At 56.0% G+C, this 13381-nt stretch overlaps 5 protein-coding genes across 5 annotated transcripts; 1 reads left to right on the plus strand and 4 right to left on the minus strand.

The window, feature by feature from the left end:
* Positions 1-659: 659 nt before the first annotated feature.
* SPBR_00311 (uncharacterized protein) lies at positions 660-2802 on the minus strand (the record flags this gene model as incomplete). The annotated part of the gene is made up of 2 exons (XM_040758630.1): positions 660-807; positions 869-2802. 2 exons carry the CDS (start codon positions 2800-2802, stop codon positions 660-662), a joined length of 2082 nt encoding a protein of 693 aa, XP_040618500.1.
* Positions 2803-3623: 821 nt separating this feature from the next.
* Positions 3624-5129, minus strand: SPBR_00555 (uncharacterized protein; the record flags this gene model as incomplete). The annotated part of the gene is made up of 1 exon (XM_040758874.1): positions 3624-5129. The coding sequence occupies one exon, from the start codon at positions 5127-5129 to the stop codon at positions 3624-3626; it is 1506 nt and encodes a 501-aa protein (XP_040618501.1).
* Positions 5130-7003: 1874 nt separating this feature from the next.
* Positions 7004-8602, minus strand: SPBR_00509 (uncharacterized protein; the record flags this gene model as incomplete). The annotated part of the gene is made up of 1 exon (XM_040758828.1): positions 7004-8602. One exon carries the CDS (start codon positions 8600-8602, stop codon positions 7004-7006), a length of 1599 nt encoding a protein of 532 aa, XP_040618502.1.
* Positions 8603-10677: 2075 nt separating this feature from the next.
* On the plus strand, positions 10678-11620 carry SPBR_00883 (uncharacterized protein; the record flags this gene model as incomplete). The annotated part of the gene is made up of 2 exons (XM_040759202.1): positions 10678-11127; positions 11195-11620. The coding sequence occupies 2 exons, from the start codon at positions 10678-10680 to the stop codon at positions 11618-11620; spliced, it is 876 nt and encodes a 291-aa protein (XP_040618503.1).
* Positions 11621-12099: 479 nt separating this feature from the next.
* On the minus strand, positions 12100-12768 carry SPBR_01009 (large subunit ribosomal protein L7e; the record flags this gene model as incomplete). The annotated part of the gene is made up of 1 exon (XM_040759328.1): positions 12100-12768. The coding sequence occupies one exon, from the start codon at positions 12766-12768 to the stop codon at positions 12100-12102; it is 669 nt and encodes a 222-aa protein (XP_040618504.1).
* Positions 12769-13381: the final 613 nt, after the last annotated feature.

Genomic DNA, 13381 nt, shown 5'->3' on the forward strand with positions numbered 1-13381 from the left:
TGTGGCCAGCCATGTATGCATAAACACTGTTCAATTCATGGATGCCACAATTGTGCCGGGCATCCGGTTCGTGTAATTACGCAGTTGACTTATTTGGGTAAGGTGACATATCGAGCCGGGATGCTGTGTCGTTGAATGTCTCTTTTCGACACCTTATTCGAGCAAAAATAGACGGTCGGGTGCACTTCCCAATCAGCCTGCAGGTACAGCGATATTGCCAAGGTTATATGACGGGATATTGGCTAGGCATCGTGGTACTTGACACCGCCGATTTTGCCGAGCTATTTTCTTTTTGCCTTGGCCTGGAGTCAAAGCTACTTAATCGAAGCGAACCCGAAAGCTGGTATTTTGTTATTTTGTGTTTCCCTTAAAATGAAACAAATGAGTCGCGAAATGACGCGGTGCTTCTATTTTGGGTTAATAGGACAGCCCAATAACGAAGGAGAGGATCACAATGAAGCTTGCTTGCAAGTTCGTCTGTAAGTAAATTAAAGATAAAGAGACGGGGCGATCAAAAGGGATATTAAAATAGGTCCAAAAAAGCAACCAAGAAAGTGCACGTCTAGTTCAACAAAAAGGAGGCTGGCAACCGTCGTTGTGTCAATCAAGAATGCTAACCAAAAGACATGACGCAAAACAAAAGCGAAGGTTAGTAGTAATTAGTTCTTGGCTTTGGAGCGCTTGCGGCGGTGTTTTCGAAGGCGCAGAATGTGGCGGCGCTGAATAAGCGATCTGCAATACCGCAGAATCATGTCGTACATCATAATGACGACGGTGAAGAAGATGACGGGACCGGCGATTTTCCAGCTGGATGGATGTCAGTACAAACGTGTCATCATGTCGTTTGACACACGGGTGGACAACGCACAAGAAAGGAATACCGAGCTCGAGGTCGGCAAACCCGTCAAAGTTTTGGCCAAAGTAGCCGGTCAAGAAGGTCAGGGGAAGGAAGATAATGGTGACAATCGTCAGCTGTTTCATGCTTTCGTTTTGGTTCGCCGAGATCGTGTTGAAGATGAGAGAGATCATGTGCTCGGCTTGGCCGCGGATCTGGTCCAGTGACTCGGTGATGAGGACGCAGTGGTCCAGCACGTCGGAAAGGTACACGTACGTTGTCGACGAGATGGTCACGCCGGTGGCTGGGTTCTGGAAATCGTCAAGGGCCACGCTGTCCGTCTTATGGTCGCGCAGCGTGTTGATGAGGTTCATGACCGGATTGATGAAACTGAGCACCTTGTTCATCTCGGTGATGGTAATGTACAGACTCTTGGTGTGCCTCACGCTCGGACTGGTGAGCACATCCAGCTCGAGGTCGGAAATCACATCGCCGTAGCACACCGTGACAGGGATGGCCAGGTCGATGATGGCGTCCAGAATGGCCTGGGTAATCAGAGATGCGTCGCAAGATCGCCGCAAGCTGGTGTCGGCCAAGCGCAACCGCTTTAAGATGGGCTGCTCCACGTCTTGGGCGGAGAGTTCGAAAAAGGAAATGACAGTGTTGTCGTCGGTAATGAAGATGGACACCTGCTCAGCAGCCACGGCCAGATTCTTGGAGCTCAAAGCGGAGTGGCTTTCCATAAAGTCGGTGCGTGCATCGTTGGGCGAAGAGTGGTACCGCTGAAGTGTGCGAAAGGAATTGACGTGAGAGAGGTCCTCGGCATCCCGGATCGACGCCGTCCGTGGTACCGGTGGCCGTGGTCCACTTTCCACATTTCGCGCCGATACCGCGTATGTCGGTGCAGACGCGGCCGCCTGTCCTCTGCTCGCATCTCTGCTCCTGCGGTGCCGGCGGCTGAACATGCGTCGAAATCGCCGAGAGATACCGCTTTTGCGTGAGTGGCTGGACCGACCACTCTTGACACTATCGCCGTTCTTATCGTCCGTGGTGTCGTCGCCGTCGTCGCTCTCACCGCTGTCGCTGTCGCTGTCGTCGGAGCGGCTGATGCGGTTCTTGGCAAAGTCGAAATGCACGAGTTTTTGTAGCGTCAGGACCATAAAGATATGCGTCGTGTACCAATCGGCCTTGGTGCGGTTCCGTGTGTTGATCAGGTCCTCAATGGCCAGCCTGTGCAGGCGCTTGTGGTTGCCCAGGATCTGGATGACGTCCCAGCTCAGGCCGTTGACGTTGATCCAGCGGCACTTCATGTGGCGCGGTTGGGGCACCGCCAGGAAGCCAGCCAGGGTCGCATTGTCCAGGCGCGTCGTCATAATGTCGTCCTGGCTGAAGTCGACGACGGTGATCTCGCTCGGCGACATCATTGTCGCCAGCGTCGCGCGCCCGCCATCGGGCTTGCTTGTGTCGATGCCCGGCTCGGAACCTGGCTGCCACCCAGGCCGCACGTCATACTCGGAAAAGTTGTCGACATTGCGAAAGGTCACAGCACGCTTTGTGCCTCGACGGCGCAGACCGCCGCCCGGGGTGGTCGGCGACAAGAGGCTGCCTGGACCATCGACTGCGGACATGGCGCCGTGGACGGGGACATTCGACTCGGACAGGGGCCGCCTGCCGTCTTGCCCCTGGGCTTGGCCTTGGCCGTAGCTCTGGCCGTGGCCATGACTGCTGGCGAGCTGCGCGTCGACAGACAGAGCCGGAGGCGCCGACAATGTGCTGGGCCCAGTCCCTACTTCGGCGTAGTGGATATGGGGTTGCGACGCGGCAGGCAGAGGAGGTGGCGCCGCAGCCGATGTGGGCGATAAATGCCGTGCAGGAGAAGCAGGAGCACGTTGTGTGCGTGTGTCTTCATCGGCAGCTTCAATGGACAGCTCTGCGGCTGCGGAGGCAGATTCGGGCGGCGACGACATCGTCAGATGCGGGTGAGGTCGAAGTTGACGTGTGACGTGCGCCAAGGCATGGGGATTTAGCGTGCGCGGGTGCCAGACGCGAAGGCGCGGAGGCGCGCAGGTTGAGACGGATGGACGATGGCAAGAAAGGGGCACAGAAAAGAACAGAATCCAGGTGAAGCCAAAAAGTGTGACAAAATGTGCGAAACGCAGGATGCAAGGCAAGAACCAGGCAATGCTAAGCCCGAGAAGAATTGGCAAAGTTGAGGTAAGAGCGACCGACGCACGCGATAGTTGCGGGAAAGGAAGGACTCATCTCAGCCACTAATGAAACTACGACATTACGCACGTATCCAGAGTACGATTGCCATCGACCGCGATCCAGGTTATAAAAAATGCGACTAGGGGCTGTGGCTGCTGAAACACGGCACCGCTTATCTCAGACGTCAATGTTGTTTGTATTGGCTCAGCTTATGTTCCGATTTGTTTGTTGGCGGCGACAGAGCGCTATATTTAACCAAAACAATACGGAGAATTGTACGGGACTTTTTTGTTATTTTGTCTTTTTGACAGCCGTTACACAACAAGACCGGGAACCACGAACAAAAAAGCATTAAAAAGATTTGGAAACAAAAAGACAGCAAGAATTTAATGCTATATGTACAGAGAAGGCAATGAGGTCGTCGCACAAGAAGCGCGCAATACAAATACACAGGACACGACGCGACAGTCAGACCGAATAGGCCATCGAAAGACGCGTCAGATCTCATCTCACATCGCTCCGCCACGGACCATGACAAGGCCACGAATGGAGGCACGTGGGGGTGACCGTTGAGCGGATCTCAAGGGAAGACGGCAAACAGTTGCGCGCCGTTGGTCGGGCACGCCCCCGAAATCAGGCGCCCATTGTCTGCGCCCGGCAGAATGCATACCTTGCCGTTCTCGCCCGAGGGTGCCAAGGCAAAGCTGAAGGCGCCGACAAAGGGCACCAGCTGGTCCGCATTCGTCTGGCCCGTGCCGTCGGCGCGGCCGCCGCACGAAAAGAGGTTGACCGTGTCGTTGGCGGCGCGCCGGCCGTCGAAGCTGATGCAGCCGTTGGTCAGGGTGCTGACAATGAGGGCGGTGCCGGGCACGTCGTTGTGGGCGCCGGACGTCACGACGTCCCAGCGCTCGTTGGGCGTGCCGGAGCAGTCGACGAGCGAGACGGGGATGAGGTTTTCGCGGAAGTCGCCGGCGGTGGGGTCGACAAAGAGACACTGGCCGTTGGGCGCGCGGATGGTGACGCTGGTCAAGTTGCGCTTCGCGGTGTTGTCGACGGGGTTGGCCTCGGCGGCAGCAGAGGGACTGAGGTTGCCGCCGCGGGAGACGGGAACGGCGGAATCAGGCTGGGGGATGGCAGTGACCGTGCCCGTGACCGCAGCCGTGGCAGCCGACGAGGATAGTGGGTCAGGGTTTGCAGCGCCGAGAGCGACGCCGGCACCACTGCTGCTCGCCGCGGAGGCGGATGCTGTCACGGTCTTGATGACGGTACGTGTGCGGCCGGAGCAGGCCGAGGCAGTCTGCAAGGCAGACGGCAGGGTGCCTGGCGCAGCAATGCTAGACGTCGCTGCAAGTACGGCCGACGTGACGGACGAGTTTGAGGACGACGACGCTGCTGCTGCTGCTGCTGTTGCTGGAGCCGACGCAGCAGCAGATGCAGGGGATGAAGCAGCCGAAGGCGCAACCCCGGCGGCCGCTGCCCCAAAGACAAACGACTGGTTCGCGTCGGCGGCGTCACAAGTGGCAATGTCCACCACATTGCCCTTGACAGCCAGACACGACCCGGGCTGGTTCTCGGGCTCCAAGGGAATGGGGCCCGTCTCGGTGCCATTGAACGAGAAGAGCTGCGAGTTGGTCACAAGCCCGCCGCCGTCGGCCCGCCCGCCGCACGAAAAAAGCAGGACCTGGTTGCCGGCGGCACGGCGCGGGTCGAAATTGAGGCATGCATTGGTGAGGGTGCTGACAACGAGGGCCGCGTTGGCGACGTTGTTGTGCTTGCCGGCCGTGATGACGTCCCAGCCCTGGCCGTCGGTGGAGCCACAGGCGGCAACCTGCACGGGCGTCAGATTCTCGCGGAAGTCACCCGAGAGCTTGTCGACAAACAGGCAGCGGCCGTCGGCGGTGGTGATCTGCACGTTGGAAAAGGCGCGGGTGGCGGTGTCGTCGCGCTGCTGGGCCTCGGCGACTGCGGCAGCGTCGAGGGACGTGACGGTGCGTGGCAGGAGAGGTTCGGCAACGTGGGCATACTTGGCGGCGACGAGCGTGGTCCAGGGGACGGAAGCCGCCAGAAGAGCGAGTGCTCGCGTCATGATGGAGAGAAGGGGTGATGAAAAGGGGGGCTCGCAGAGCAAAGAATGATATCAAGACGACGACGAATGACGCTGGAAAGGAACGGAAGGGAGCGTTGAAAGAAAAGCAAAAGAAAGAACGGGAGCTAGCCCTAGGAAGAAATGAATGTAAAATCTCACGAAAAAGAAAGATGAGGTTGAAGAGACAGAGAGAGGGGGGCATCGTGAACACCTGGGTAGATGCAGTCGTTATATGTATTTACACTCTCCAGGTTAGAATGCCCCCTGTTCATCGCCAATTGAGCTGCTACATAAACGCCCCCGCAGCTGCATTCCCTGGCGGCCAGTGAAACTCTACGATGTCCATTTCTGGAGTTGTCTCGTGGTGCACGGAGTATGCCCTCTTCAGCATCGCACAGGCGCTTCGAGGTTGACCACAGCCACAACGAATGAAGATGCATCTTGTCAACGAAAGGAAAAATAAAATAAAATAATAACATAAAAAATCAGTTTACAGGGTTTAGTTGAGCCGCCCGTCCGACCTGACTCGTCTGACAGGAGGTTTTGTGACGTTGTGTTCCAAGCCTTTCCAAAAGCATGTAAGTGGAAACATTGGGAAACAGGCCCAACGGAGCGGTCGAGAGGCCAGTCAGGTGTAGAAGAATGGATAATACAGAATAATACGTGGTGAAATGCGCGGCGGTTCAGACGACCTCTTTGATGGCCAGGAGGCGCTGGGGTAGCAACTGTGCGCCTGAAACGGTCCATGTTGGAGAATTAGAGTTATTCAACCCCCTTCATCAGTGCGACCTTGTCACCGTGCATTTCATGCGACGCAGGAGGGACAGCACTGAGCTTGTCGTCTCAATCTGAAAGAAGGGACGAAAGGCAAAAAGGCCAAAAAATAGGCCAAAAAATAAATAAAATAAGATCTCCGGTATTCCGCAGTGCACCTTGTCATCTTACAGAGTATTTAATCCCTTAACAAACGCCTTAAGAACGCCCTCATATTGACTCCTGCCCCTCGTTGAGTGTTTTGTATCCTGGCCCATTGGCCGCATTGAGAGCCCCTGACGGCCCTTAATCCCTGCTGAACATCAACGGGAGAAGCGCCGTGTACGGCGTGAATCCGGCGAGGATCAATGATTTTCGAGGATGTGCAAAGAGTTTCGCTATTCTCCGAGTTGTGAAAAGAGGACGAGCGAATGGGAGAGAGTGGCATATTTACGAAATAGACGAAGAAGTCGAGTTGCATTTAACAAGGGGCAGTGTTCGTGTAGCATCTCATCACGATGAAAGTCTCCTCGACGGCCGTGTCCTCTGACTTTATTTTATTTCAAAGGCAACCTATTCCCCTCGACCTTTTTCTCAGTACTTATTTCAGGTTCAGAGGTATCACCGACGAACTCGCCACAGCCAACGTCTTTCCTTTGTCTTCACTTCTTCGGCCAGAAATGTGGAATGTGGTGCGACACTACGTCCCTTTCGAGTTTCATGAGCCCTGGCCCATGGGTATTGTGTCACGGACGTGAACCCTTGTTTATGAACTGACCTGCCAAAAACGGCCAGCGACGTCGTACGCAAGACATTCCGCACCAGGGAGCTCGCCGTCGCTGGCGAACATCAGTCGTTTGGGATGTGGCGTCAATTGATGTGCTTTGGTGGCTTTGGTGGAACCAAGTACGGCATACGCCCCGGCGTACATCGTACAGCTCCTGACTTTGACAAAATTGATGCAAATACTTCCATTATGGAGACTCAGCCAAAGTATGAATAACATGTCAATATGATTTAGAAAATATAAATTGGCTACTTCAGTAACACTACAAGCGCTCACAAAAAAGTGTCCCGATTCCTCATTCACATCCTCATCCTCACCTACACCAACCTCTCAACTACGTCGATTTCTTCTCAATGTACACGTCCAGACCCTCCTGGACAACGAAAAACGTGGCGTGCGCATTCAGCGGGCGGTCTGGGTGCACAAGCGCGAAGCGGAAGTCGCGCAGCAGGCGCGGAAGCACCTTGTTGATCTCGAGCAGCGCCAGGTTGCGGCCGATGCAGACGTGTGCGCCGCCGCCAAACTGCACCATGTAGCGATCCATGCGGCGGGCGCGCTCCTCGTCCTCGGTCCAGCGCTCGGGGCGGAACACGTCGGCGTCCTCGCCAAAGGTGGCGCGGTCGCGGTGGATGACCCAGCCGTTGACGGCGACGTGGGTGCCGCCGGGGAAGAAGACGCCGTCCAGCTCAGCGCCCTCGGGCGGGACGACGCGGGTGATGTTGAGGCCGACGGCCGGGCGGACGCGCATGGCCTCGCGCAGGCAGGCCTGGAAGTAGGGCAGGCCCTGGCCCTCGGACCAGGACACGTTGCCGGCGGGCGGGATGGTGCCGTCGGCGACCGCGGCCTCGATCTCGGCCACGAGCTTGTTGTAGATGCGGCGGTCGTGCAGGACCAGCCAGAAAAACGACTGCATGGTCGAGGCCGTCGAGTCCGAGCCCGCAAAAATGGCGCCGTGCGCGACCGCAAACACGTCGCCCTCGCCAAACTTCTCCGGGTCCTTGAGGTGGCCCTTGATCAGACTGGCCAGCAGGTCCTGCCGCCCGTCGCCGCCGCGCCACTTGCCCTCGCTCTCCTTGTCAAACGGCCTGCGCCGGCCCAGCTCCTCGAGCGCCATGCGCGTAATGAGCGCGTTCTTGGTGTCGAGCGCGGGGATGTACTTGCACAGCGGGTTGCGCCGCAGCACGTAGTCCAGCTCGGGCACCTGGCCCACGATGCCGTTGTACCGCTGCGAGTCGTCAATCGTCTTGATGGCGCTCTCCACGTCGCGGCCCTGCTCCAGGAACCCGAAGCTGCGGCTGAAGGCCACCTCGCCCAGCACGTCAAACGCAAAGTAGTGCAGCCACGCGCCCAGGTCCACCTGCGGACCGGCGGCGTCGTGTGCCTGCCCGTTGGCCTGCGTCGCCAGCTTGGCCACGAGCAGCTCGACCGCGTCGTTGATGAACGGGCTCAGCTGCTGCATCGCCGCCATGCTGTACGGCACGTTGGCCACCTTCTTTTTCTGCGCGTGCACGTGCTCGCGCACTTCGGTGAAAATGTCCGGGTTTTCGGGCGGCGGGAACACGCCGTAGAAGTTGGTCTTGTAAAAGTGCTTGCCCGCGCTCAGAATCAAGCGTGCCGCCTCGGGCGATGCAATCGACACCTCGTTGGGCGCGATGCGCACGATGCGGCCGTACTTGCGGTGCAGGTCGATGTGCTGCCATTGCGTGTTGGTGGACGCCGTGCTCAGCACCTTCCAGAGCCGCGAGACGGAGGCGAGCCAGGGACCGGGATACCTCCGCAGCGGTGAGGCGTAGCGTTTGTAGAGAAGCCGGCTGATGAAGAGGAGCGGCAGCAGCACCGGCCAGTGCGCGGCCCAGATGGCGACCAGCTGGCCCAGCACCAGACGCACCGGCGAGACGGTCTGCGAGTCGGAGGATTCGAATGTGACAGCCATCGTTGGGGAAGAGGGGACGAATGACGTCGTTGAGTGCGTCGTTGAGAGCGTCGAGGGTGAGGTTGAGAGAGGTGGCTGAAGAGATGACAGGACACTTGAAACGGAGCAAGGAGGATGAGTGGATGAGAGGATGAGATAAACGAAAAAGGGGGCGATCGGACGTCGGCCCTCGATAAAACTATGTGCGCTGTTGAAGCTCGATGCGGTGCCGACTGGCTTTGCCTGCCATGTACAAAATACAATAGAAAAAGGATATCAGGCAAAACCAAAAGACAGCATGACAAGCCGGTACAAGACGACAGAGGTGCCTTCGCTTTTAAAAGACGGCTCACCACGACCGTCCGCACAACCCCCTCTTTTGTCATTATTTTCTTGGTATATCTCCTCACCTGCCTTGGTATCTATCTGGTGTATTTTGACGTGAACCCTCGTGTTGGTCGTCGCCCAAAAAGCGGTCCACGTTGGTGTGTCGGCTCCTCCACCAACCATTCGCTCCCGAACCGATATGGCCATCGGCTGGATGGACAGGGGACCGTGACAACCGTGTAAGTCCATTTGTGCACTAACAACAGACTAATCGAAAGCCTCCCTGACATGGCCCACCTACCCCAACTTCCCGAAGGTCGAGCAAACCACCAAGACATAGCGGAAACTGCAGGTTTGGCTGATAAGGCCGGCCAACCAGACAAGTGCCGACTGCATCCACGACGAATGGGTCGTCCCATACCAAAGACACCATTGAGAAAGAAATGGGGCAGGAGGAATCAGATAGTTGGGGCAACCCACGCGGCTCTGGTGCACTTCTGATTTTGCTCCTATATTGCAGCACAAATCCTTGAGCCAGTCTTTGGGCACTCCAAAACAGAGACGTGTGTACAAAGACCGCCGAATTTACTCTCATCGCGGATATAGAAACCTGTGCATCCATAACCGACCAACGCACAGGAATCCACAAAAAGACACAACAGGACGGTCCGCAGCTCTTCGACGGTCTCGCTTGGTCAAAGATTGGTCAAGCATCTCCGCACTCCAAACTCCAACAATCGTCTGTATACCCTCCACATCGGTAGCTGGCCCAACAGGCCATGGCCCCAAATGGAATGGAGAGTTTCAACAGTCAGATCGCTGTCAGCATGGCGACCCATGTCCAAGCCTTATGGTTTGGGTACTGTGAGGAGTATCACCAAGACGGTTGCGTCGCATCCTGTCTTCTACACGGGACAAAGGAGAAATAAGAGAAGTGTCGCGGTTTCCGGGATCCCAAGACGCGGAAACGGAACGGAGATGGGACGACAGGTGCGCGAAGTGTACCACCGCGTGGCAGGTGTCAGAGAAACATCAAACACACAAGTATGTGTCTCAACCCACCTTGTGTCTCTGGATGATGTTGTGAGAACAAGAGAACAGCAACACTTGTTCTCCGTTTCTCGACTTGTCAGCGGTTCGTCAGCGGTTCAAGTCCCAAAAAGACCAACAAAAGGATTTCCGTCTCCAACCATCCACCAATCCATGCATCCGACTTTGCAAATCTAGGATGCGCGGCTGGCTTCACGCCGGTGGATGCCCTGTTTCGGACGTATCCAGCCGAGTTGCGACGCTTATTAGCGGTGACAAAGGAACTCTTAAGGGAGGGGGACGTTGAAATGGAGACACTAGCCTCGTGTAAGTGTCACGTGACTGTTTCGGACAGACAGCAGACAACCAATCACATATCCTTATTTGATTACTGTCATCGATCGTTGGCATATGACCATTCCTGGCCAAAAACATTGGATGACATAATCAGACCAGGAAAATTTCCAGTATGACTCGTTTGCCCCCACACGCTTGAGTAGTCGCTTTTCACCGAACGGCGCCTGTTTCTGCTTAGAAATTGGACCTTGATGACAGGAACGAAAACCGTACATCTGCTGTCGGAGCAGGAACGGACATTGGTACCGCTGTTGGGGCAGTTCACCCCGAATTGAGCCGCGCCTATCCTTCAACGTCATTCTTCTCTCTCAAACACTTATTTTGTAAGAAAACAACAACAGCGACCTACACAAGTCTCGTCCCTTCTACATCTCTCCACCGCAATGGCTTCCATACCAATATGCTCCCACGCACTTGCGGCCGCATCGTCCGCCCCGAGGAGCATCCTACACCTCTGGAGGGCCCTGTGCCTTGCGCCGGGCAGCGGACCCAGCTCGTCACCCATTCTCGACTTCCTTCTTCCGCCGTCAGCCTCGAGTGCTTATGCCAGCAGTCGTCGCCGAGGCTATGCTACGACACCGAGCTCAGCCGAGTCACAGGCAAGAACAAGGCAGCACAGACTGGCGTCGAGTAGACGCCACTATGCGAGCCGGCTATCAAGACCAAGCGTAAACGTGTCGTCGTGGACCGCTTCAAGGAACCCAACAAACGTGCCGCAACCCAGGAGCTTTGCTACTACGGCCCCGCGAGGCACGACACAGACCCTGCTGAACCCGCAAATGGACGACGAAGGCAATGAGATGCGTCTCGAGATTACCTCCCGTGCCGCCAAGGTATGCTAGCATTTTCACCGGGCGGATCTGTTTCTCGCTCCTTGCTTCCCTGCTAACAGTGTGCCAGCGCCTCGCCAAGGTCATGGAAAAGGACGGCAACAGCCGCCTGGCCCTGCGCATCCAGGTCGAGAGCGGCGGCTGCCACGGCTTCCAGTACCTCATGAGCCTTGTGACGCTGCCAGAGCAGCTGCCGACGACGTCCGGGCCAGATACGGCCGTCGAGCCGGACGTGGGGGCCGATGCGGGTGGCAGCGAGCCCGTCATTCGAGACGACGACACCATTTTCACCTATGCCGGCGAAGACTCTGGAGCCAGCTCGGCCGACCCGCTGGCGGCGCCCAAGATCATTTTGGACACGCCGTCGCTCCAGCTGCTCAAAGGCAGCAAGGTCGACTTTACCATGGAATTGATCGGCTCGCAGTTTAAGATTGTGGACAACCCGCTGGCGACGAGCAGCTGCGGCTGTGGAACAAGCTTTGATATCAAGGCGTGAGAGTGAGATCATTGGTACGTGTTGTCGTTATTGCCTTTGCGCACAATACACACACGAGCGACGCCCTCGATAGACGTAATTTATTTTATAGAGCCACACTCAACTCATGCATTACCTCATACGGCACTTCTTATAACGACAAAGGGTGGCATATAACATCACCACCTCTATGACGACTTAATAGAACACATTTTATCATCACATTCCCAGGCTTGGTTACAGAGCAGGGGTCACTTGCAGGACAAAGAATGAACAGTGGCATATTTATGATGTTTTTTGTGGATTGACCTTTGGAGTAAAATAAGCCGTAGCATTTTGCTTTTCCACCCAGAAACGCCGTGCGCAACGTTAATGTTGTCCATTACGCAAAATTTTAAAACAACCATGTCATCAGTACCAACAGATATTTTCATTTCTTTCAAGACAAACACACAACGGCCCCATGTTCCATCGCAAACAAAACTCGTTGGGCAGAAGCCTTAGTTCATCTGGCGGATCAGGGCGTTGATGTTCTCCTCGCGGTTGCCCAGGTCACCACCCTCAATGAAGTGCTTGAACTTGCGGGTGTGGAAGCCGCCCGTGGGGTTGGACAGCTTGAAGGGCCACAGGAAGTTGGAGGCCTGCTTGAAGTTGGGGCCGACGGTGTAGATCTCGTGGATCAGGTCCTCGACGCAGACAATGCCGTACTTGCCGAGGGACTCCTCGATGATGGCGTTGTCAGTCAGGGCAATGCGCTGCTTGTTGACCTTGCCGTAGCCGCGCTTGTAGATCAGCTCCTTGACGCTCTTCAGGTTGGGGTAGCCGTAGGCGACCCAGGGCTCGACGATCTTGATCATCTCCTGGGTGGCCTTGGTGACGCGGATGAAGACGCCGTTGTTGATCTGCAGCAGACGCAGGACCTGGAGGGTCTTGCGGGGCTTGGGGGGAATCTTGTTGATACCCTTGATGCGGACAACGAAGATCAGGTTGTGCTCGGCCGGGACGTGGAACGAGTTGTTCTGCTTGGCCAGGCGGGCAAGACGGATCTGCTCGCGCTCGGCATCGCGGTACTCCTTGACGTACTTCTCAGCACGCTTGAAGATGACGGTGCGCTTCTCCTTGTTGGCCTGATGGGAAAACACTGTCAGCTGGTTGTCTTGCGAGGACATACGGTGTAACCCAAATCCCAGAACAAATGCCCATTTCCTTATTCGATATCAGACCCGAAAGATGGTAATTTTTGCAACGACATCGACAAAGTCTAGTTGGCAAGATATAGCTATGCATCATATCGACTTCTTCCTCTTTTATATATTCACACCCGCTCAATTTTTTATAAAAAATGAGAGTGTGCGAGATTGTACTTACAGCCTTCTTCTTCTCAATCTCGGCAGAGCGCTCAGCGCGGGCCTTCTCCTGGCTCTTGCGCTTCTTCAGGAGGGTCTCGGGGACCAGAATGTGGTCGTGCGTAGGCACGGAACTGTTGCGATCAGATTAGTACGTAGTCCAGCATACCAACGGTATGAGGGAGCGCCTGTGGAGAACTGCTGCTCAAGTGCGACATTCTCTCGATGGCTGGCTCGCTTGTTCAATTTAATCGGTGAGATCGCGTGGAGACCAGGGACGAACAACAAATGAATGTGTCAACCAAGCGGACTCCTTGCACCACTCAAGCCGACAACACCTCGGGCAAACAATCAAGTTCGCTCAAGAAACGTTTTGCTCCTTGCACAAGATGACGAGAGCGGTGCGACACTCGTTTCGAGACACGACGCTGCTGCT

Source organism: Sporothrix brasiliensis (genome assembly GCF_000820605.1).
Source record: "Sporothrix brasiliensis 5110 chromosome Unknown Cont19, whole genome shotgun sequence".
NCBI lineage: Eukaryota > Fungi > Ascomycota > Sordariomycetes > Ophiostomatales > Ophiostomataceae > Sporothrix > Sporothrix brasiliensis.